This window comes from Mesoplodon densirostris, chromosome 15 (assembly GCF_025265405.1).
Source record: "Mesoplodon densirostris isolate mMesDen1 chromosome 15, mMesDen1 primary haplotype, whole genome shotgun sequence".
NCBI classification, from domain to species: Eukaryota; Metazoa; Chordata; class Mammalia; order Artiodactyla; family Ziphiidae; genus Mesoplodon; species Mesoplodon densirostris.
In genome coordinates, this window is record NC_082675.1 from 83,142,221 (window position 1) to 83,167,928 (window position 25,708).

Genomic DNA, 25,708 nt, shown 5'->3' on the forward strand with positions numbered 1-25,708 from the left:
ACAAAAGGGTTAATAAATGCAAATAAACAAGTTACCCAAATAAAGGGGCTTAATGAAGTGTAAACCTTACTTTTCTTGAAAATGAGCTTATTCATAAAAGTAATCTTACTTATATATTTCCTAATAAAAATCATTAACACATTTAACGATTAATGAGCCATAAACACTGAATAATAATCTACATTAACTATAATAACACATACAATGCACCTAATATTGTGCCTGGTATACACTGAGTGGTCAGTAAATAGTTAATAGCTATCATTTGGGGGTCTGTAAATAGCTACCATTTAGGGGTTTTATTATTGCTGTTTATAGTTATTGACTATTTTTACTTACTTCGAGGAGACCTGACAAGTACTTCACACAAATTTCTAGTGGCTTTGTGAAAGGGGAGTGTGAGCTCCATCCCGGAAACGCTGTAAGGTGGGCCATCCCTCGTAAGGTCCTCTCGAGGGACGGCAGGCCGTAGAAGCGAGGAGCATCCGTGACTCTCAGACACTGGAGCAGTTTCAGAGCCAGCTGCGTTTGGAAAACATAAAAAAGTTCCAAGCATTTCCTGTGTATGTAAAGGAGGAAAAAAAATCAACCACGGAACAAACGTAACTGGCTTAATGGGCTTTCTTGGTGGTGGTGGAGGGTTACTAACAACTTACTGTATCAAAAAAGTATGAGCTAGTGGAAATGGCAGGAAATGGCAGAAAATACTCCCTCTTAAAACAAGACTTTTTAAGAAAAACATAGTTAATATACCATCCAGAGTATATGATGTAAAATACAAGTAACAATTACATTGAAAAATGCATAAATGGGTATTAGTATTGCCAACTAATAATGAAATTAGAAGTTAACATAGAGTTACCACATGAACCAGCAATTCCAGTCCTAGGTATATACTCAAGAACTGAAAACATATGTCCACACAGAAATTTGCATATGAATGTTCATAACATCACTCTTTACAACAGTGAAAGGCAGAAACAACTCATATGTCCCCCAACAGATGAATGGATAAGCAAAATGTGATATATCCATACATGGACTATTATTTAGTCCCTGTAATCTGCTACAACATGCATGGACCTTGAAAACATGATGTTAAATGAAAACAGCCAGACACAAAAGGTCACATACTGTTTCACTCCATTTATATGAAATGTCCAGAATACACAATTCATAGAGAAAGAAAAAAGATTAATGGTTACCAGGGGCTTGGGTAAAGGGCGAATGGGGAGAGACTGCTTAATGGGTACAAAGTTTCTTTTGGGGGCAATGGAAATGTTCTGGAATTAAAGAGTGATAGTTGTACAACACTGTATATATACCAAAACCCACTCAACTGTACACTTTAAAATGGTTAAAATTGTGAATTTAAAATTTTTAAGTCAGAGCTACAGATATACATTTGAAAATCATCCATGCAAAAATAGTTGTACAGTCATAGAAATGGGTATGACTGCTCAGGCAGATGCGTAGAAAATTAAGAGAGAACCAAGAACTAAACCTAGAGACAACAAAATACTGTGTGTGTGTGTGTGTGTGTGTGTGTGTGTGTGTGTGTGTGTAATGACAATCAGGCTATATCAGAAATTGATCTGACCTAAAAAACAAACCACCACAACTGATTTTTACTTAAGTCTTTTCTCCTCCTAATTTGAAACTAAGGAAAAGTAAGACCCTTTCGAAATCAAAAGAAAACTAGGTTCTGTGTGAAGTTCCCAGACCTCCAATAATACAAATGGTACCTGTCGGTAAGTGCCACGGAACCGAGCAGCAAGGTGTTGAAGAGAGCAACCAGTTCTTTCTGGAGCTGCTGCCGGACGGCGGTGCGGATGTCATCTGCTTCCTCTCGCGCCTGGGACTCTGTCAGAAGCAGCAGCTCCAATAGTGGGTTTGGACTCTAAAAAATGGAATTTGTAAAACATATATTTACCCTCTAATGGAGCTGTATGCTGTTTCCCATAAAGGTTTTTTTTGCTAATCATGTTCTGGAGTAACTAAATTATAGCACCTAAATCGTAGGTTTCTACGGCATTAGTAGAGATGTTCTCAACTCAGAAGGTGCTTCATATGTTATCTCAAGAAAAGGAAAGCATATCCATTACAGAAAACTGAGGAAAATACAGAGAAGCACAATGAGAAAAACAAAAACCACCCATAATCACACCTCACAGAGGTAGCTGTTATTAGTATGTTGGTACATACTATTCTTTTTATGTGAGTGCAAACAGAATTATAATTCAATATTTTTAACAAAACTGAGATCAAGTGAAAAAATCCACTACTGTGACCATTTTTTTAAACAATGTTATTATCAATATTTCTTCAAAAACATTATTTTAGTATCTGATTGTTATTCAGCCATAAGGGTTTACCACAACTACTGGATAATCAGTGATTTCTAATTTCACTGAGCTTCAGCAGAATGCTCAACTCTGATTATACCCTATGTATGAATTCTAAGCAATGAAATCACTAAATCAAAACATTATAATAGTTTTAATGCTTTCAGTGTATATTGCCAAATTGTCCCTGCAAAAAGTGTACCAGTACACATGACTAAGGCCCACAGCACCCAAGTCAACGCTGAGTATTATTACTGTTGTAATCTTTGCCAATTTGACAGGCTGATAAACAAAGGAAACTAGTACTACTTAAATTTCAACCTGTTTTCCAACTTAAAAAAAATAGCTAAAGGATGTAATAGATGATTTCTAGTAATACTGAGAGAGCAGAAAATGTTACATTAACCAACAGCATTAAAAATAGATGGAATATTTATCTATCATCTATAATGTCATAGGCACTGTGCCAAAAAAAAAGAGAAAGAAAATAAGATTTTATTTAACTTTTGAGTTAAACTAGAAGATCTGCATTTTCATATTTTATAGATGGGCAAACAGAGGTTCATGAAGAGGGTAGGTAACTTAACCAAAGTCATATGAATGAGCAGAGCAAGAATTCAACCTCAGGACCATCTTACTTCAGAGATAGTTAACATTCCATCCCCAGCATTATGTCACATCAAGAGTGCATATTACGACGTTCAAAAAGAGATAAAATCAAAATGTAATTACTGTTGTCATGGCATCCTTCACCTAAAGAACTCAATTCAAAAATAAGGACATTCTTTTTAAGGAAAAGAAATTTTTTTAATGGGAAGAAAATTCCAAGTTGTTTACATTATGTAGTATGTACAGTATACGTCAACCAGGTACAAGAATTAAAAATAATCTGACAGCTTTTGGAAAATACTGAGGAGAGATGCCTTACCTTTAACTTACTTTACTATGTTTCACACCTAAGCAGCATTTTTTTTCAGCTTTTCCTTTCATCTTGAACAAGAAGTGTCTCATTTGGTTCAAGTAAAATTACATAAAACATAACTACAACTTCTAAGTTTCATACATGAATAAAACAACTAGACACACATTTAATAAAATCATAAAAATAAATATATATTCTATAGTATTCTTAGCCCCAAATAACCAAAGGCTTACACCCACACTCCCTCTAAATCCCGGAAATACTGACTAAATGAGTGAGCTGTTTTTAATGCAAACCCCATACTGGTAAAATGTAATTTTACCATCAGCAATTATTAATTCTGATATACATATAAAAATTAAGTAGAAGCTACTGATTAACATATTAATATATTGAAGCAGTATGTAAATATATACCTAAAACTAAGACCCTTCCGAAGAATCTCATCCTATTAATAACTTATTTTTGCAGGTATATTGCTGAGATTTTTTCCCTTTATAACATATCTTGGATTGACATGTTAACATTAAGATTCAATGAACCTCAGCAACACCACTTGTAAAATATGGGATTTATTACCATTCCTCAAGTACAAGAGGAAATAGATGTCTCTACTGATGCCTACTGATCCCAAGTACTTAATCATATCTGAAGGTTTTGTCTTTAGACACTGGTATTCAATCCTAATTTTAAACCAACTACGTGGGCCATTATTTCATCAGTGCTGACCTCCAAAAGGCAACAATTTCTGCAATGATGGTTCATTTTCTTTACCCGCAGAGTTACCACTCATCATATCCAATTTTCCATCCATCAGCAACCTACAATAGCAGGATGGACAACGCCCTCTGTGAACTCTGAGTGCCCATGAGCCAGTGGAAGTCCAACAACAGACAGACATGTGCTGTGTAGTTCTGAATGGTCCCCCCATTCAGAACGGAATGGCCCCACTTTGATAAACTTCCATCAAAAACTCATTCTGAAAAGAAATGCATTCAAATTCAGCACTTCTGAGTTATTTTATATACTAACAAAATATGAATACATTAAAATATAAATTAGTAGTACAAAAAATTCCTTAAGTATGTAAAATGCTTGTCATAAATGAAAGTTTTGATAAAACATGTAGACAAAATTTTCACAAGAGAAAGTTTCTGTATCTTCCCTTGGTAAGTTAGCTGATTTTTCTTTATATATCTTTTAGGCATTCTTCTGCTTAATCAGGTAGGTATTCATTTCTGTCTAATTTTCTTTTTGCCACCATCACTGTTGCACATCTTCGTATGTTATGTCCATACATTCAAAACAATTCCTTTGGAAATGCTATTTTACTGACATTCTTAAGCCATTTCTCATTTATTTTACCCATTTCAGATGATAAACTGTAAGAGTCACTTTTTGACTTTCTATTTTCATGCTTCTTTTATTTTGAACATTGGTTGTTACATAACGCTTAATAATTTAATCCTCGTAGCATGATATTTAGAGAGTAAACTCTCCTGATAGTGGATGCTTAAGTCCACTTTACTCACCCTTAAAAGTATTACTATTGGGCTTCCCTGGTGGCGCAGTGGTTGAGAATCTGCCTGCTAATGCAGGGGACACGGGTTTGAGCCCTGGTCTGGGAGGATCCCACATGCCGCGGAGCAACTAGGCCCGTGAGCCACAACTACTGAGCCTGCGCATCTGGAGCCTGTGCTCCGCAACAAGAGAGGCCACGATAGTAGAGGCCCTCGCACTGTGATGAAGAGTGGCCCCCACTTGCCACAACTAGAGAAAGCCCTCGCACAGAAACTAAGACCCAACACAGCAAAAATAAATAAATAAATAAATAAATAAACTCCTACCCCCAACATCTAAAAAAAAGTATTACTATTATTTATAAGACTAGTGATGAAAATATATGAGACAAGGTAAAAGCTCTCCAAAGACAGCTTTGATACCATACAAAGTCAAACTAATTATACCAAAAATCCTTTCCTAAAACTGCATTAAAATTACAGTACAATCATCTAGAGTCCTGTAGAAATTTCATTTTAGTTTCAAAACTATGAATAAATTATGCAATATGTATCAGCACTCATGACATACTACAAAATTCATAATTGTTTAAACGTAAAGTTTTAACTATCTAGTTATAGTTACAGTTTAGGTACGTATATTTTAATTTTTCTATTGTTATATACTATTTACAGTCATATGCAAACATTCAACTATTGCACAGATTTTCAAGAAAAGATTCTAAAACTAAAGCCCACCATATATCTGCTATTTTCACAAACCAAAGCAACCACAGCTCCCAGTGTACAAGAACTCTAACCGAAGAAGGAGACTGTTTTAGAGGTTATTTTTTTTAAAAGAGTAAGATTATGAAGTTATAAAAAATTTATAGATCAAAAATCAATTTATCAAAAAACTCATTCAGAGGAAAAGCTTCACGGACATTATTTTAATAATATTTTAATGTCTAATCTATAAAATATTTAAGCAGGACTAAAAGCTGAAAGAAGTATGACAATAGGTTTTCCTGTTTGCTTTATTAAAAAATATCCAGAAAAAAACTGCCTCCGAATGCTTTAAAAAAATTTTTTTTAATAATTAAAAGATAAGAGAGTGCTTCCCTGGTGGTGCACTGGTTGAAAGTCCACCTGCCAACGCAGGGGATGCGGGTTCATGCCCCGGTCCGGGAAGAGCCCACATGCTGCAGAGCGGCTGGGCCCGTGAGCCATGGCCGCTGAGCTTGCGCATCCGGAGCCTGTGCTCTGCAAAGGGAGAGGCCATACGGTGAGAGGCCCGTGTACCGCAAAAATAAATAAATAAATAAATAAATAAAAGATAAGAGAAAATAGAAGTAAATACAGTACTTTGAAATCATCCTTGGGAAAGTAACAGAAGAGCAAACTTTACTGAACAATAAATCTATGTACCCTGGAAGTGCAATCATCTTATTAAGGACTCAAAAATTATAATTTAAGGAAATTAGTATGTTGTCTCTCATTTGTGTTATAAATAATTTTCTCAGTTTATCATGTCTTTTTAACTATGCTTAAGGTATTTCTTGCCATACATACAGAAACCAATAAAATTCACATATAAATGCCCTCTTACTGGACAAATGTTCTGTCATAAGTTTCACAAAATGAAAACAGAAGTGAAATAGCCAGAGAAAAATATAAAAAATAAATTTTATTAAGGAAAAATTTGCTATGATAATTTAAAAATGTAGTTCTTCAGAAAAATACAGGCACATCAAAGGAACATAATACAACATTCAATCAAAGAGTCATGCAAATATAGGAAATCAGTTTACGGTTTTAAAAAATGGTGCCAATTCAAAACAGGGGTAGACATGACTTGAGAAAATTGCTAACCATTAAAAAAAATAATCTACATCCTAAGAAATTCCAGATGAATAAAGATGTAAACAAAAATAAAACCTTAAGTATCATAAAAGAAAATATGAGAGTGTTTTCTCAAAACTGGAAAACAGAAGATCTTTCCAAGAAGACACATAATTTAGAAACTATAAAAAAAAAAACCTATAAATATGACTACACGAAAATAACATGGCAGTGAATGAAACAAACTACATAACCTGTCCTCCCACTGCCCACATTCTAGTGGGGTGGGGTGGGGTAGAAAGAAAATGAACAAAGATATTCTGCAAGTGGGAGCGATAAGTACAATGAAGAAACATAAAATAGGATTAAGAAGGCACAGAGAGTCAGGCACGGAGAAATGCTACATTATGATGATAAGGATGACTAACATCTGAACAGAGCACTGAGTCAAGTGCAGTAGTCAGCTGTACAGATATCTAGGGGAAGAGCATTCCAGCCAGAGAGAAAAAGAAATGCAAAGGGAGCTATGAGTGCGGTGTTTGAAAAACAACCAGAGGCCAGTGTGGCTGGAAAAGAAGGAGTGGAGTACAGTGGTAGGAGGGAAGGTCAGAAAGATACTCAGAATCAAGCTCAAATAGAGCCTTGTAGCCTGTGGAGCTTAATCTGAACGAGAGGAAGCTGGTGGAGGATTTTGAGAACAGGGACATGAAGTGACTTAAGTTTAAGATCACTGTGGCAGCTGTCTTGAGAACCACAGGCAGCATGGGTGGAGGCTGGAAGACCTAACAACTACCTGGAAGAAGGAGGTGATGGCTCGGCCTAGAGTGATAATGGTCAAGGTGGTGAGAAGTCAGGTTTTTCTCACACACACACACACACACACGCACGCACGCACACACACACACACACACACACACACACCCCTGTAGCACTATACCTAAATGTGGAAATTATGATCATGGAACACAATTTAAGTACTATAAAAGATGAAAAGTAGAAACAACATAACTAACAAAAGCTAGGGGATGAAAGGGGTAGATAAAATAGGAAAATAAGTCCAAAATACAGTAAGGTCAGAAGACTAACGACAAGAAAAAAACATTTGCAACTCATATCACAGATAAAGGGCTAATCTCTCTAATTTATGAAGGGCTCCTCTGTTACCAAAAATGAAAGAAAGAGAGAGAGAGAGAGAGAGAGAGAGAGAGAGAGAGAGAGAGAGAGAGCGTGTTTGAGCACACACGTGCGAGAGAAGACTAAAAACCCAATTGTGGGGCAAAACTAGCAAGGGCATCAAGGGACAGTTCACGGAAAACCAAAAAGCCCCAATCATGAAAATCATCGTATCATTCAAAATAAGAGTTAACGTATTTAAAAAAAAAAAAAAAAACCTCAATACAAACACATATACACATGTATCTTTGCAACTTGTAACTGACTCAGCAATTACAGTTCTAGGAATTTATAGTTTCCATTTGTTGTATTTTAACATGTTACAAAATTAAGGTTATGTGTGTTTCTTGTACTTAACTACATACCTTCCTTAAAGTGATATGTTTACTAGTGAGTTAATAAATGTTTATTGAGAGCTCACTATGTACAAGGCACTATGGTAGACGCTGGGTATGCAACGGTGAACGAAACAGTCCCTATTTTCACCAATCCACAATAAGGTAGAAAATAATAAACATCTAAACAAGCTTTATACACATATAAACATTCATATACATAATATATTTTTTAAATCTATAAATACTTTAAAAAGTATTCTCAATTAGAATTTCTAACTTACATTACATTAGCATCTTGCATTTTTATAGAAAATCATGTCTTTAAATGAGCTTTGCAAACGTATTAACATATAATGAAATATATTTGTTTTATAAGGTCTATTATGTTCTATTTCAGATTAGGCCTTTTTTTCTAATTTTAATGTGTTTTTTTCGTGATTGTGCGAAGGTTTATCTTTACCAGGTTAAGTAAATCCATATGGTATTTGCAAAAAAAAAAAAATACAGGCCAACGATAAAAAAACAAGCTAGCTTCCTGGGTTCTTGGCAAGTTTCTCAGAACACAGCTATAAAAAGTAGAGAGTAGTGGGGGGGCAAACACAGGTAAACACTACAGTAAACTTACATGAAGCCTGAGCACAGTCTGACTGAGTCCTTCCAACCTCACCTCACTACCCCTCACTGCCGCCAGGCTCGTCTCGCTGCCCCTCCACATCCCTACTTGAACTCCCCCACTCCAAGATCCTCACTTAATACAGCTGCTGCTGAAAGCTCACATATAGAACAGGTTTCGTTAAATGCCAAGACTGAAGGTCCCATTTAGTCTACAGACTTTTAACTTAAACCTAGTAACAATCACGTCAGGAAGGCATATTGCTAAAAGCCATCTATTACAACATAAGGACTACTTGGCTAAACATGGGCTATGTAAAAATTATACTTTTCCATATTTTCACATACAGTATTAATGATTTTTACAAATATATCATTTGTCAAACCTAAAATTCAAATTCCTTAACAACACTTACATGTCTAAGAATTAATTCAAGAAGCCAGTTTAGAAGTTCTACGGCTACATTTTTTCTTTGTTCCTTCAATAACTTATTTAGAAAATGTATGATATCTATTAGCAGCTTCTCATCTTCAGTGCAAGCAGGAAGTACTTGTAAAAACCTACAATAAAGAAGACAGTAATCATGGCTTCTAGTTCTTTAAGTAAGTGGTGTGCGGATAAGTATTTAACAACTGGCTGAGAAGTGGGGTGCTGATTTGCCGTGTTTGCCAATTTCCATAGTGTAAATACCCCGCCATGGCTGACTGCAATCCTCCAATCTACCACACAGCTGTGGAGACAGGCACTGCAGCACACCATTATACAGCATTTCCACAGCACAGACAGAATCCATATAAATAACATCGAGAGCACTGATAACAGTAAAATGCTGTAAAATAATTAGGAAGCCATGACTCTGCATAATCATTACCTTTATTTTTCATATAATTTATTTAATTGTAAGTTTACAAAGTTCAATTTTAACAGTGGTTGTGTTTAACAACCAACTTGCAAAAATCCAGATAATTTAACCATCACCTCTCTTACCAGGCAGTCCTAGCTGGCTACAGCACACCACTGAAAAAGGTGAACTAGATATCCAAATTGTGAGAGCTACACTAAATAAGAGCCCACATTTTAGAAACTCAAATAACCTTGCATTTTGAAAATGGCACATAATAGAGAGTTATACATTTTATACTGAAGTCACATGAAGACTAAAATGTAAAACTGCTGGCAATGGCTGCTTATCAGTCTTGTTTCAAATGCAGCCATCTGCTACCAGTTAAACGTGTTACATTTACAAGCCAGGGCCTTCCCAATAACTACTAAAGGACCTCCACATGGCTATCAACTTCACGAAATTCAGAGGAAAAAGAAAAATGAGATAATTTACTTAAGAACAGAACGAAAGCAAAACAAAACAGCCAGAGTTACCAAGCCTTTAATCAGTTCCCTGATATCTCAGCTCATTTACTGATATAATATGGACAGGGATAAACATTCAGTTTGTTTACCCATGTCTTATTCTAATCATTTACTTCTGTGAGATAAAAAATAAGATTTGCTATGTTAGGATATAAAAATATAATAATTATAATATTTGTAAAAATTATAACAATTTATTAATAATTCCAAAATGCAGTAATTATGTTAAAATTTTTTCTTTTGCTATTATTAGACCTGTATTACAGATAATAAAAATCCTTAAATTTTTCTTTCTAAAAAGCATTTCTCTCATGATACCAACAATAAGAACACATGCTCCTATCTTCAAACATGTGGAGATGAACCCAAATACAATTCCATCCAGGCCTCTGAAACCAGCAGGCTTGAGCTGACACTGACCTGTTTAGTGTGGTGTGCCAAGACAAGGACTTCAAGGTAATCCCACATGGGCCAGTGCCACCCTTGAAAGACAATCTGTCATTCAGAAGATAAAAACTCATCCTCGTGAGAGCAGCCCTCACTTCCCGGTGGGCTGCAGCCTGAACAATGGAGCGGAGACAGTCCTTCAGTCCACTTGCTGTGTGTGTCATCTTCAGAGTAAGGGTGTCCTCAGTGGATAACTTCAATGTATCTAAAAATCTAAAGAAAAAGAAAAAAAGAAAGAGCAATATAAAGCTATTAAGTAAAAGCTCACAATTATTTTTATTATAAACTGTCTCCCCCAAATTCTGTTTTGTTTCCTTTTAATTTAAGGGTGACTCACGGCCAAAAGAAAATCTGATGTGTATCTGTCAATATTAGGGTTTCACACTAGCATGAGGATGTTTATATTGACATTTTCCTGCTTACAGAAATATAATTTGCCTTCAAATGAGAAAGTACTGACAGATCAGAATACTGAGGTATTTAAAAGTCATCATCATCGTCATCACCCCAGTGACGATAACGAAATTCACACATGTATTTACCAAGCTTCTACCCTAACCCAGAGCACTCTTCCTAGTGAATTACATCTGTTAACTAACCAAACTTTATATAATCTCCAAAACAGCATAGAGCACAATGCTTTTTAATTTAAATTTCTTTGTGTGATAGTTTTTAAAAAGTAGTGAACGACAGGTAATCTTTAAAACAAAGTAAAAATTATAATCTTCAGTGAGAAAGCAGGGTCAGATGATAAAAAGTAAGAAAGCTACTTGACCTAAAGGAAAAATAAGGCCTAGCTAATTAATCATAATTAGGTAGATGTGAATGCTTTTCTAAGACATGTAACAGCTTACTCTTGGATTTCAGTTTCAGAGTTCATTTGCTTCAACAGATTATCACTCCCATGATACCATGATAGGTTCCAAGCTATTCGCAGCATATCTGAGACCGGCTTCAAGGCCAAACAATCAGCAGATAATGGCAAAACTATGGAGTAAGGACTCACAGCATGGTGGCCAAGTACATGTACTGGTAGGTGATACCTAAAGAAAATGTATAAAAATAATTACACACTTTTAAATTCTTAAATGCTACTCAAAAGAATGAGCCACAAATGAGGGCTAGTTCTACGCCTCCCATTCTACAGCAATACAAAGATCTCTCTCGTGGTCCCAGTTTTGAACAGTTACCATGCTTGATTCTTTTGCCATCCTCTAAACTTTCAAAAACACCTAATTAAACTTCTTTCCTGAGGACTTACCATACTCTGTGTTGTATTAGGGTTGTTTGCAGAGATGACTGACGCCCCTTGGCTACAGTGAACCACACACACACACAAGGTGTTCAGTTGAAACACAAATGTCTACTTTATGCTACACACTGTACATTATCTACCTTTCATTCACAGTTACATGGCATGGCACCATGAAATCCATTTTACAGATGATCAAAATGAGTCTTAAAGATGCTAAATGAATTGCTTATGTTCACAGGGGTCACTAAGTGACAGAATCACAACTTACTATTTTCACTTGAGAACACAGTTGCACCATCAATAAACTCAGTCACTGTGTGTCACCAAGAGAACCCAGAAATATTTTTAGATCTAAGAAAAGATTCAATAGCAACATCTCTTAAACTAGTTAATGTTAATTTAATAGTGTTTAGCAGGATTGCAATGCCTAGCATCTCAAATGTTAAAGGATAATTTTGCTTATAAAACATATCCCAAACCCCTAATTCACATATTTGTAACTAATATTAGAGAAACACAATTGGGCAGGATTTTTAAGGGGAAATTTAGTGTGCTTTTTCATTTCATGCATCTCAAAAAAAAGAGGCTAAGGTAGAGTTCTGTATATAAATGAAGCTGAATAATTTTTAAAAGATAATAAATTTTAAAAATTGGAATTATCCTTAGAAGTAACCAGGGCTCCTTAGAGAAATGGCTAATGCTAGGTCTGAAATAGGGAAATCAAAGGTGAACCATGGACATCTCTTCATGCCAGAAAGCAAGAATGTACTAAACAGCTTGTGAAGCCATGTCAAGGACACAAGAGCCTCCTTGAAAGGACTTGCACTAAATGAAAAGAGTTAAGGCTGTCAATCAATGGTCAAGCTTTTAATAAGTTATAAAATGTACTGCAAATTACACCTGAAGAACATAGAAGGAAGAAAATAATAAAAAGCAAAGGGTATTACATCATGACCAGTTTGAGAAACCACTACACATCCACCACGTGGACAGTTTTTACTATGTGTAAAGAAGTTACTGTTGACATTTCTTCTCTATGGACAGCCCTGATCTTGAGGTAACTCTCTGACCCTTCTCCCCAGGACAACCAAATAGATATGGAATGTCAACAATTTTACTAAACCTCTTTGCTTATGGTGACAATCACTCCCTGCATCTGGACTGGGAGGTGTGGAAACAACCCATACCTGTGTGTAAATGTACAGTGGGAAGCCACAGCTCTGAGTATCCCTGAATGCTGTGGCTCTCATACATGATGTGCCTTGCGGGAACCTGGACGTTATGCCCACAGCGTGCTTCCTAGAGACACATTTTCTATTGGGACGTGGGCCTCCTATGCCAAGAGAGCCCCCAGCACCCACACAGGTAATCACATTTCAAGCATGACCTACTGTCGTGTGTGTTTTATTATTTAGCCAAACCTAAAGACCATAAAGAATGTGATGTTTACAACTAAAGAATTTCATTCCTAAGGATATATCCAAGAGGAACTGTTGGACACATATCCCAGGAGATACATACAATAATGTTTACAGGGATGTATACAGGAGCAAAAACCCAGAATCAACCCAAATACCCCATGACAGGAGAATGAATAATCTGTGGTATCATCTAACAAGAGTATTATACAGCAGTGGAAATGATTATACTACATGTAATAATATCTAGCAAGCTATAAAATGTTATTTTAAAATTAATCACAGTTTTATTAAGGTATAATTTTCTTACCTTTAAAATACACAGATTTTAAGTGTACAGCCTGATGAATTTTTATATATGTGTTCATTTGTGTAACCACCACCCAGAATAAAACACAGAACATTTCCATCCCCTCAGAAAGTTTCTTTGTTCCCTTTTCTTGTCAATTACTCCCCTAGCCCTCCTCCAAGAGGTAACTATTATTGTTACCTATTCTGATTTCTCTCACCAGAGATCAACTTTGTTGGTGAACTTTAAATAAATGGAATATACAGTATATACTCTTTTGTGGCTGTTTTCACATTATGTCTATGATTATGTCATAAGCCCTATGTCTATGAGACTCATGTTGTTGTGTGAAAAGTAGTTTTTAAATGTTGTATAGTGTTTCACTGTGTGAGTATAGCACAGTTCATTTATCAATTCTCCTTGCTGTTGGACATTTGGGATGTTTCAAGCTTTTGGTTACTATACATAAAGCTGTTATGAACATTCATTCACATATATATGTATATAAAAGGATAGGGGGTGATGTCAATACCAAGAGCTGGAGAGGGTGTGCAGCATCTGGGACCACTACACTGCTGCAGGAATGTAAACCAGGACACCACTCTGTAATACTGCTTGGTGGCATCTACTAAAGCTAAACATATAAACATCCTCTGATCCATATGTGTTCAAGAATATTCTTAGCGGTCATTATTCATAAGAGCCCCAAACAGAAAACAAACCAAATGTCCATCAGTGATAGAATGGTAACTACACAGCTGTATATTCTTACACAGAATACTACACAAAAATGAAAATAAATCAAATACTGCTTCATGCAATGACATGGACAAATCTCCCCAAGTTGAGCAAAAGAAGGCAAATGCAAGAATATACTTTATAAAATTCAAGAACAATGTATAATAACAGAAATGAAAATAGAATTAGCTTTGTGGGTGCTGGAAGGTAATAAGGAAGGACAAAAGTGGTTTCTGGCATGCTAGTGATATTTTGTACCTTAATCTACGTGTTAGATACATGGGTGTATTTATCTGGAAAAATTCAGGATTTGTAAACTTTATGTATCTTATACTTCAATGAAAACAATTTACTTTTTAAAAAGTCTAGAGAGACATGAAAACCAAATGCAATTCATGACCCTGACTGGATCCTGCATTAAAAAAAAAAAATCTATAGAAGATATTTGGGATATAATTGGAGAAACTGGATCATGTTACAGAATTATTTTTAATTTTCTTAGATGTGACCATTCACGGTACAGTGGTTATGTAGGATAATGTCCTTAATTTAAGGAGGTACATGCTGGAATAATTGGGAGGGAAGTAAAATTATGTCTGAAGCTTAATATCTAATTGGGTTGGGGAAAAAGATTACATAAAAATAAATAAATGTATTGAGAGAGAGAGAGAAAGACAGAAAAGCAGACCCATGTGTTAACAGTCGCTGAATCTTGGCTGAAGGGTATGCAAGTGTTCACCATATAGTTCTTTCAAGTTTTGTGTAGACTTGAACAATATCAAAATAAAAACTTGGCGACAGGGATGTACACTTACTGAACTTTCAGAAGCACCACCACGAAGGAAAGATTAAAGCATTACAAGTCATGTGATGAAACACTAGATGAAAACTTTAACAAATCATAGATTTTGATTTCCCTTTCTGTAACAGTATTTTATCTTTGAGAAAATCAAAGAAATAAATTCTTTACCTTCTAGAAACTGAAACAGGCAAACTGAAGACTGATGGTGAAGAAGGTTTATTGGAAAGATTATCAGACCTATTTCACAAAAGAAACACAAAAGAAACAACTGAGTAGACCATCGTTTTGTCTAAGAAACACAACTTGCTTCGCTTCCTTGACTGAAACTCAAATCAAGAGTTGCATTTGGTTCTATCATTTAGTATAGTTATAACATGGTGCTACTACCCAGATTTGCTTTTGAAGAGCAAATTATGCTTTTCTTTAAGAAGTCCATATAATAAATGACCCATACAATGCAGACGCTGTACTGGCAGGTGGCCTCTGTGTCTCCCTCCCACTGATCCTGCTCAGGGTCAGTGTTAATCAGATATTACATCCTAAACATCTTCTGCAAGGTTTTTTAAAAATTAAATATTAAAGAAAAAACACAAAAAATTGAGAGTATATACCAAAAACATATTAATGATAAAACTTACTATAGTAATTATCAAATTTTGTACTTAGTAATGTTCAACAATAAAAGTTCAGGGTGACTTTTTGAGCCAATGTGCATAATACTGCTACTCAAACCAAAAATCATCCCATGTATATCTACCATAGAAAGCATAAGCTTCCTAAGTCAGAAATTTCCACACACTGTTATAAGACTGCATCAGAAACTCAGACAGACAATTCAGAGTAAAAACCTTTTAAAACTCTTATAGCTCACCACATATCCATTCTTGATACTTCATCAAATAACAGAAGGCAAAATAATGCTCCAACTTCAGTCACAACGGTACAATCTTCATGAAATATCAAGGAAACTGTAAATAAAAAGAAGCATAACTTTATAAAATATTTTTACCTCTAGAAAGAATGAACTTCAAATTTAAAATATCTTAACTCGAAAAGAAGAGATGCCATTCTCAGAGAAATGCCATGTTAACCTAGATAAAGTGACATCATTAAAACAGTGGCTCTCAACCTTCAAATCTATGCAAATCTCTGCAGGGCTTGTTAAAACAGAGTTTCTGATCTGGTAGGTTTGGAGGATACAGACACTACTGGCCTAGCACATAGTATGCACTCAATAAATGTTTGCTGAGGGATTAATTTTCCTTGTTGAGTACCTAGTTAAAAAACTAATTTTGCCCTAAATTCATTAATGAGAGATATTATAATTCATTTTCAGGCTCACTTAAGTAATTTTTGGAAACATCAATGAGATCGTAAAGTATTAAAAGGGTACAGATTACGTTGCCTTAGAAAATGCCTTTGAATCTAGTAGGTGCTCCTAATTAATTGATGGCTTGAATAATTTAAATCAAAATTATAAATGGGGGTTTCCCTGGTGGCGCAGTGGTTGAGAGTCTGCCTGCTAATGCAGGGGACACGGGTTCGAGCCCTGGTCTGGGAGGATCCCACATGCCGCGGAGCAAGTGGGCCGGGGAGCCACAACTACTGAGCCTGCGCGTCTGGAGCCTGTGCTCCGCAACAAGAGAGGCTGTGATAGTGAGAGGCCCACACACCGCGATGAAGGGTGGCCCCCTTTGCCACAACTAGAGAAAGCCCTCCTACAGAAACGAAGACCCAACACAGCAAAAATAAATAAATTAATTAATAAACTCCTACCCCCAACATCTTAAAAAAAATTATAAATGCAAAGATAAACTAGGAACTAAATTCTACTGAATGAGGTTAACAGGAAGACAATTATTAACAAGACAAAAGAAAACTAGAGATCCCTACCTGCTACTCTTCCACATCAATCTATAAAAAAACTTACAAAATTTTACACACTATTCAAAATTTATGAAGCCGAACACACTGACTCTCTTTAGAACTTTACCTGGTTTGAACCTTTATCAATGTTACTTAAACTGTGCCCTATTCACTTGGCAAGCAGAAGCCATCAGAAGAGAAGAAAATGCTAAAATAAAATGACTCATAATATTTTGAACATAAATATCATTAATCTCTTACATGCCTGATAACTGACAAGCCTAGGCCTATTGAGACATTTGATCACGATGTCTCTTGTAGAATATTTAAAAGCAATGGCCTACATTTCTAGGAAAGAAAATAGCACAGAATGTTACCAAGCTCTCTACTGAGAACAGTCAGAAAAGAAGAGAAAAAAAGAGAAAAAAATAACATGGAATTTTCCCACCTAAATACATTACTCAATTACAACCAAACTGAAAAAGGTTAAAAAAAAAACCACACTTTAGAAAATGTAATAAGTTAATGCTCAGAGTCATCCAGGATGGTCTAGTTCCCACTCCCCACGAGTTGAGTCTATACACTGTGAATGCCGGTTTCAGGACATAGTCAGTTATAACAGCAAAGCGTCAGATGTAAAGGCACAAACAAGACAAGAATGAGGAAAGAGACGGTGGAGAGGCACTGGTGACAGCAGCTGCAGCGCTCGCTCTCTCTCTCCAGCTAAGAACCGGCCGTCCGCGCACCAGACGACAGCTACGTTAAGGTGCAGAGAGCGATCAGAGGCTGCAGCCCTCCTCAGCCCTGAGGTCCACTCTGTAACAGGATTTGAAGAAAATTCCCACGAAAGTGTTAAACACTGTCCACTGCGATGGGTTTTTTCAGTGGCATATTCACTAATAAACTTTGTTATTGTGTGAGTAAAGCGGGAAGTAGATGTTACCTACAGTTAAAAGAATAAACAGTTAAAGCTGAAGACTGCTCTCATTACTGTCAGAATGCATTTTACTTACCTCTGAACAGCAGAGTCAAGAGACAAGGTTGCTGGGAGAGGGAAACACGCAGGACTGGGTCAGCACAGAGAATCTTCCTCAGGAGCGTGAGGCTTGGCTGTACTAGACACTCTACTACCTGGCCAGCAGGGGAAAACACAGTTATTTATTTTTATCAATGCTAAGGTGAGATAAAATATACTATAACATCATCTTATTCTAAATGTCATGCTTTTTCATCAAAATTGCGTGAAACTAAAATGCACATATTAAGATTTTCCACTGAAAGTACGTTTTGTATATACTTCTGCTTACACATCTAATAGAAATTTTAAGGTTTTCCTTAAGAGACCTCACTTTTCGAAATTAAAAAAAAATGAACAAGGTAGTGGATGTTACTCAAGACTGAAACTCCAAGTACTCATCCAAATCCAGTTGAATTCATTTCAAATTTAATTGATAAAAAAACCAATCTGTAAAAATATGTCTTACCTCGCCATCCTGACTCACACATTTATTTAAATACTCAATTATCTTGTCAGTTAAGCATAATTTTTTCACCACAGCATGCATTTTAATATCTGTAGACCAAAAAAGAAGTTACTAAAAGTTAAAGAACATTTTCTGTAGTTTTAAAAATAGAACAGACATCCACACAACTTTCAAACTTTTAAAAATAATTATACCTAGTGTTGAAAATTAGAGGATGACACTTTAAACTTTTTACTTGATACACATCTGAACAATTTGAAAACTTTTAAGTAACAGGCACATCTTACTTCTGTAATATAAAAAAACTATTTAAGAAGAATAATTAAATGAACTAGCTCAGATTCTGAAAAGGACTAGAATTTTAAGTATACAAATGAACACTTTTATTTGTACATGGAGAATTATTTTATGTTCTTTCATGGACATTTCTTCTCTTTTCCAAATCCATCATCTCAAAATGTTTAGAATTCTCCACAAGCTAATGTGTAAATATGACTTGCATTTTTCTATCAATATTAATACAAGATTCTTAACCTCAAACTGTTAATAGCAAATATAAAAGAAAGGGTCTGTAACATACTCTACATATTTCTAGAGAATATAACCTCTTTTTTAATAAACATATACATGTGGGTGTGTGGGTGTACACTGTCGCAGTCTAAATGTTTGTGTCCCCACAGAACTCACATGTTTGAAACCTAATCCCCAGTGCGGTTGTACATGGAGGTGGGGCCTTTGGGAGGTGATGAGGTCATGAGGGTGGAGCCCTCCTGAATGAGATCCATGTCCTTATAAAAAGAGGAGAGCTTTGTTGCCCCTTCTCCATGCGAGGACCCAGGGAGAAGACAGTCACCTATGAACCAAGAAGCAGGCCCTCACCAGACACTGAATCTGCGGCGCCTTAATCTTGGACTTCCAGCCTCCAGAACTGTGAGAATAAATTTCTGTTGTTTATAAGCCACCCAGTCTATTGTATTCTATTATAGAAGGCCAAACAGACTAAGACACACACACACACACACACACACACACACACACACACACACACACACACACACGTACTAGATATCACTAGCACCAAAAACTCCAGTTGCTTATAGATTAGTGACAAGTATTTCACAACTTGCAGACAAATTTTCTTAGTTTGTACTCCTGTATTCTCATTGAGAAAGACGTACAAATATAAAGTTGATATTTAATTTGTAGCTTTCACTGTAACTACCTTTAGCTGCCACTTTAAAAAGGTTAGTTTCCACTACCCTCCAATATAGTGCATACCAAAATTATAAGCTTTATTTTTGAAATGTTAAACAACACCAAAAGAATACCCTCTAAAATTTTCTTTAATCTTCTTAGCCAAGGCTCTCCACATTTGCTTGAGCCTTATTTTCTATAGTCTCTATTATTGTTATTAAAAGCACAAATATGTTGAATATGATCTTTCAAATTACTCTCTCATTCCAGTTTCCACTAATGTCAGGATGGGAATATCCATCATACCCCACCTTCCAAGTTAAAAAAAATATTTTTATGTAAATGCAAAATTACTTCTCTCAAACTTTAAAGATAAATTACATACATCACATATAGGAAAAAATTAAAAACTCAAGAGAATAACAACACTACAAACAAAGCTAAGAGTAAATTTTACTAGTTGTTTTTAAAAATAAACTTTTAAAGAAAATACATAGCTACATTATTTTTTATTGCATTATTTTTATCTTACCTACCCACAAAGTACAATTTGATTGATTTCTCTAAGCAAGATGGAACAAACTGAAATATCATATACTAGGTAGACTGAGAAAGGAACAAGCAATTTACTGTTAGAATTATATCAACATTTCAGAAGAAAGATAATTTTATCAAATGACATTCCACAGGTCAAACAACAATAATCTAGACCAGGGGTCAGCAAACTTTTTCTTTAAGGAACTAGATAGTAAATGTGTTGGGCTTTGCTGGCCGCATATGGCCTTTGTCTCATATTCTTTGTTAAAAATGTAAAAACCGTTCTTAACTTGAAGGCTGCAAAAGAAAAACAGGCCACAGGCCAGATTGGCCTACAAACCATAGTTTGCCAACCCCCAGTACTACTACACACAGCAATCTAAAATTCTATTCTCAGCAGCGTTTTCCTTAAAAGACATTGCCTTGATAGGGAGGGTGGGGGGAGGGAGGCGCAAGAGGGAAGAGATATGGGAACATATGTATATGTATAAATGATTCACTCTGTTATAAAGCGGAAACTAACACACCATTGTAAAGCAATTATACTCCAATAAAGATGTAAAAAAAAAAAAGACATTACCTTGCATAATCACAGCTAACTGTTCTGCGGCTGACTTTCTCAAAATAAGGTCAATATCGTCTGAGATAAAGATGTCATATACCTTTTCAACAGTCTCCAGCTGAAAAAAAAATTTTTTTTCATCTACTTCCAATTCTCCAGTAAAAGTCTACAGTTATAAAAACAAAAGCTCGAAGGCCAACTTATTTAAGTAACCGATATATTTACATTTGCAACAATGATGTGCTAGGTCAGAGACGGAGTTAGGATCTAAAACAAAGATCCACCATGTCAAATAAGCCTCTCCTCTTAACGTACATTTCCGCTAGGAAGCCATTCATGACCCATTAACCATCCAAGTTACACAGCATCACTACAGGTAGTCCCAGGCTAGCCTGAGAACAGCAACCCCAGACACGTGACTTGGGATTTCTCTGCTGCTCCCCGAAGCCGCCAGCTGGAATTCCCTTGGCCCTCTCCGCTTCCCCCTCTTAGGGACCCCGAAGCAGACAGCTCTCTGGGGCTTGCTGCCCAGCACTCTGACCAAGCCCCCCAACAGCAGTCCCTGACTGTCACTTTCTGGCGGGACAGTCTGAGGAGGCAAAACACAACAAGAAAGGGGGGGGAGAAAAGGACCGAGAGCACACCCCTCCTTTCTCCCCCCCACTGCCACCTGCAGCCCTCATGTGGACTCAGGAAAGAGAGTTCTAGAACCCCACTCCACCTTCCTCCACGCGACACACAGGGCGCAGTAGTGATACCAGTGGCTCAGTACGCAGGAATTCCCCAACAGGACCTGGTGTGAGGCCCATGGAAGGTTCTCCAATCCTCCTGCCAGGGCCATCAGACGGCCCCAAACACTTAGGTTAGAAGAACACTGGAAGTGTTTCCCTGTTTTAAAAAAAATCCATTGTGTTGTATGTGGCTCTACCACAGGCCTCGGTGGCTGGTCCAAACTTAAAGAAAACTGCCAGACTGCACACTTGGAATCACGGGAGAAGCTACAAAACACAGAAATGAAGCAATGAAGGTAACAGACAGCTTGCTTTATCTGATCCTACATCAGCCCGCGATGATTTGGGTGCAGTTCTGGACAGACAGGGAGATGAAGGCTACACCTCTTAAGAGGGGGGGAAAAAGCCAAAGATTTAGAAAAGAGATTAACAAAAAAAATCTCAGAACCACTGTAACATTTAAAAGAAACTACCCTTGCCTTCTATATTATTTTTCCTGTAATGAAGAGGCTGAAAACTTTTATCATCATAATATTTTCTTTTTTAGTATTACAGGCAATTTCCAACAGAAGAAAAAGAAGAATAATTTTATGTCAGTGATGTTTGTTTTTAAGAGTCATCAGAGAATTTCTTTCCACTAGATTACCTTATGTTGTATTTAAGATACTATTGCATTTCCAGCGTATATTCTGAATGAAAAGGGACACGATGCCTGGCATATAGGAGGCACTCAAGAAATATTTGTTCAATAAATAAATGTACCCAGGAGCCAGAAAAAGCCAGGGCACAACTTCACACTAGGCAGGAAAAACCACAGGTGAAGCCACCATTTTTCTCCCTCTCCCGTACATAACAGAAATTGAAAAATGTAACATAAAATATATCAAATAACCACACAGTTATGAATAAATAAACTTGAAAGTTATGATCACCTTAATAATCAGTTCTCTTCTGTCATCCAGTTTGAGTTCAATAGGCTTTTTCACAATAAATAAATTAGTAACTCTGGAGAGAATTCTGGCATCGATTGAAGGGCGCTTGGTATCCGCCCCCTCTTCCCTTGTAAGGTGACTTGCTAAAAGCTTTAATGCCAGCACCCGGACCCTGAAGAAACAAAGTCTTTAAGTCAACAGTTTGTAATATACAAATGTATAGAAATTATAAAGGCCCATAACACAAAGGATTATTACAAATCAACACAATAATTAGCTATGCTTATACTGACATTACCGATGACATTTTACCTTTTCTATTAAAATACTTAGTGTATAACCACAGTTATTGCTGCATTTTACAGTTATGAATAAGCAGCAGAAATAAAGAATCATCAGTCATTACAAGTGACGGTGCAGACTCACGGGGACCGCGAACTTCACTGTCAGCATCACCTCAGCTCCAGCGAGTCGCTCTGCAAATGAAAGAGCCTAGCTCCTGACTCCAAGGCCAGTGATGTGTCTCAATCCTAAAGACTATCACATGAGCAGACCCCAAACAACGGGTCGAACCTCCAGGAGAGTCATCATACTAACAGCGAATGCGAGATATTGGGGGTGAAATAGATCCCCTCAGATATGAAAGTACAAATACTTTTGGTTCCCATCAAAATTCTATTTTATCTGGAATGGATTAGCATCAAGGTCGGCTGAGCACTGAGTGGGGAGGTAGAAGATTTCAAGAAAAGGTTAACTACTGCATGCACGAGACAATGAAATGGAAAAATAGGAAAACCATTGAGTGGACGCACAGCAATGAGTTACGGAGACAGGTTCTGGAACTACGTGGACACTGGGCAAATTTTAAGCAGTAATACAAGTTCCAGGTTTTAGGTTCTACTTGTGAGACTATGATTAAAACCTGCACACTCGCGGGGCATCCCTACCACAGCAAAGGCTGTGTCCTGTCCCCCTGAAGTCTCCCATCATAACACTGATCTCGCTGTATTACAATTAATCATAAAGTATAACTGGTAAGATCCCTCTTCTCAATTACATGCCCAACTCTGGAAGGGCAGTGTCGTGTCTGTGTTGTGTGCTGCTAGGTCCCACTGTCCACCACGGTTCTCAAGCGCTTACCAAATCTAGAGCAAGCGGGAATTTACTGTATTACTAATAGATATCATCTTTGAAGGGCAAATATTTACTCCAAGATGGTGTGGCAGTCAGGCAAACCTCCCTCTCCCATCTGCTGTGACCTCATGAAAACCCAGAACAGCCAGACACCCACACGATGCTCTTGCTTTGTGCCAGCACTCTCTGTATTAACATCTCGGGTCGTCAGTGGAGAGACAGCCACCACCCCCAGGCAAAAGCCTAGAGTGGGATATGTAAAGAATGTTTTTAATGCATCTCCTCCTCTGGTAGATAAATTTAGCCTTTTTTTTTAGGTTTAGCATGAGCATCATGGTGCGATTATTTCTCTATACTTATTTCTTTCAACAAATACATTTTGAGCATATTTATGCCCAAGGTACTCAATGAAGTTCTGAGGATGTAAAGATTAGCCAATGGATGGGGTTCCTGCCTGATGGAGTTTATGGTCTGGTGAGATGGGGTACAACTAGTCAAATGATGAAAACAAATATGTAATTTAGACTGCTTTAAGTTCTGTGTAATTGAGAATTACCTTACCCAAAGAGAGGTCTGGCCTTGCCCTTGGCTCCTGGGAGGGGATCTCTAAGCCCTTAGAATGTCCTGCCTGATAAGAGTGTTTTTGTTTAACTGGAGACTTTGGGCCCCCAAAGGCGAACCAAAAATATACACCTATTGTGTTACATCACCAAATTTGGGGTAGGGAATACTACAGTAGCACATTAATAAAGACACTGCCCAGGGTCAACGGGAACATTTGCAGAAGCCAATCCCCGAGGAGCACAAACACACTCACCCCATCTGCCCCTCTGCTTCCTTCATCACCCACAACTTTCCTCTCTGTACAATGCATGAGCCCTTACAATCCCCTCTGACTTTCCTCCTTCCATTCTCTTAACATTTTAGTTTATTTCACCTACTTCCTTAATTTTTAGTCTGATCATCTGTTTATAAATAAGCCACTGCATTATCCTGATGTAAGTATGGGGAAAACAAAATTATCCATTGTCAAAAGAACACCTGTTTCTCCTAGTCTTTTCAACCGACGCTTTCTCTCCATCACTGCTTATCCATCTTTACTCTAAGATTTTTTTCTCTTCTCAGTGAGAGAAAAATCTAACCACTGTTACCTAAAGAGAGTAACACAAGATTCATGTTGCACTGACAGAGAGGGAAGGAAGACAATCTTTCTCTCCTTCTTTTCTTTTAGTTAAAATGACACTTACACTAATGGTAGAGGAAAGGACACTTTTTCAGTTTCCCAAATAAGAGGACAAGCTAAACAAGATTAAAATACATGCATACCCTGGGATGTGAGGCAACTGGTCCACTACACTTTCATGAAAAGCTTTAATTTTCAGAACAAGTATTTCATTAGAAAAGTTGCACTCCAGGAGACTCACAATTTCTAACGAGAGAAGACAATGCGAATGCCCTGTGGTTTTTGCAATCTGTTTCTCCCCACGGCTCTCCACCCTGCCCGCAGCAGCACTATGAACAGCACGGAGGGCAGCGGTGCCGTAACATAGGCTGATCTGACAGCAACGCTGGAGGACGGACAGAGCGTCTTAGAAAGTGTCCCAAAGACCCTCACCGAAGTACTTTCAGCCATTAGCTCCCCGTCTCTGTCTAGTAAGAGAATCACTTTCCTTTACCTCCTTTGGTTCTATACTGTTTGATACAATTACTACCCTTTCCTAGAACATTCCCGTTCATCTTTCACGTTCAGTAGACTCTGCTGTACTTACGATGGCTTTTTCACCAGCAGGAGCCGTAGTATGGACTTTAACCACGTGGTACAGGGGAGAATCCCTTCGCCAGCCTCAGAACTCGCTTTGCTTAGGAGGAGAATGCAGTTACCCAAAGGATCCTCTGTGTCAGCATAGCCCTAACAGATTTCATAAAAAGAGAAATGACCATTTGATTGTACGCACATACTGCTTAATTTTTTAACTTGAAATAAGAATTGTGTTGACCTGTCAGGCAACTCACAAATTTCTTTCAATTCAGTTGAATATGACTTTTCAAAATAACCTACATGAGGTAAGAAGCCTACATACAACTGTATTTAAAAACTAATACTGGAGAACTTGAGGAAAAGGTGCCAACCCTCCTGACACTTGCTAATTTTCCTACTTTCCAAGATCCTAGTAGTGGCCCTGCCCCCAGATGCGGCCCCTCCCAGATCTCCAGACCTG

General features: G+C 37.0%; 1 protein-coding gene across 3 annotated transcripts in view; it reads right to left on the reverse strand.

The window, feature by feature from the left end:
• RTTN (rotatin) overlaps positions 1-25,708 on the reverse strand; it is a 148,771-nt gene that overhangs the window by 80,487 nt on the left and 42,576 nt on the right. For all 3 annotated transcript variants that reach the window (XM_060119182.1, XM_060119183.1, XM_060119181.1), the window contains exons 17-28: positions 25,259-25,398; positions 22,356-22,527; positions 20,711-20,810; positions 18,400-18,488; positions 17,929-18,046; positions 15,921-16,017; positions 15,218-15,286; positions 11,402-11,590; positions 10,521-10,760; positions 9,148-9,292; positions 1,746-1,900; positions 340-559 (exon numbers count right to left, since the gene is read on the reverse strand). In XM_060119182.1, the coding sequence (XP_059975165.1) occupies positions 340-559; positions 1,746-1,900; positions 9,148-9,292; positions 10,521-10,760; positions 11,402-11,590; positions 15,218-15,286; positions 15,921-16,017; positions 17,929-18,046; positions 18,400-18,488; positions 20,711-20,810; positions 22,356-22,527; positions 25,259-25,398 (1,734 nt within the window). The remainder of the gene's footprint in view (positions 1-339; positions 560-1,745; positions 1,901-9,147; positions 9,293-10,520; positions 10,761-11,401; positions 11,591-15,217; positions 15,287-15,920; positions 16,018-17,928; positions 18,047-18,399; positions 18,489-20,710; positions 20,811-22,355; positions 22,528-25,258; positions 25,399-25,708) is intronic.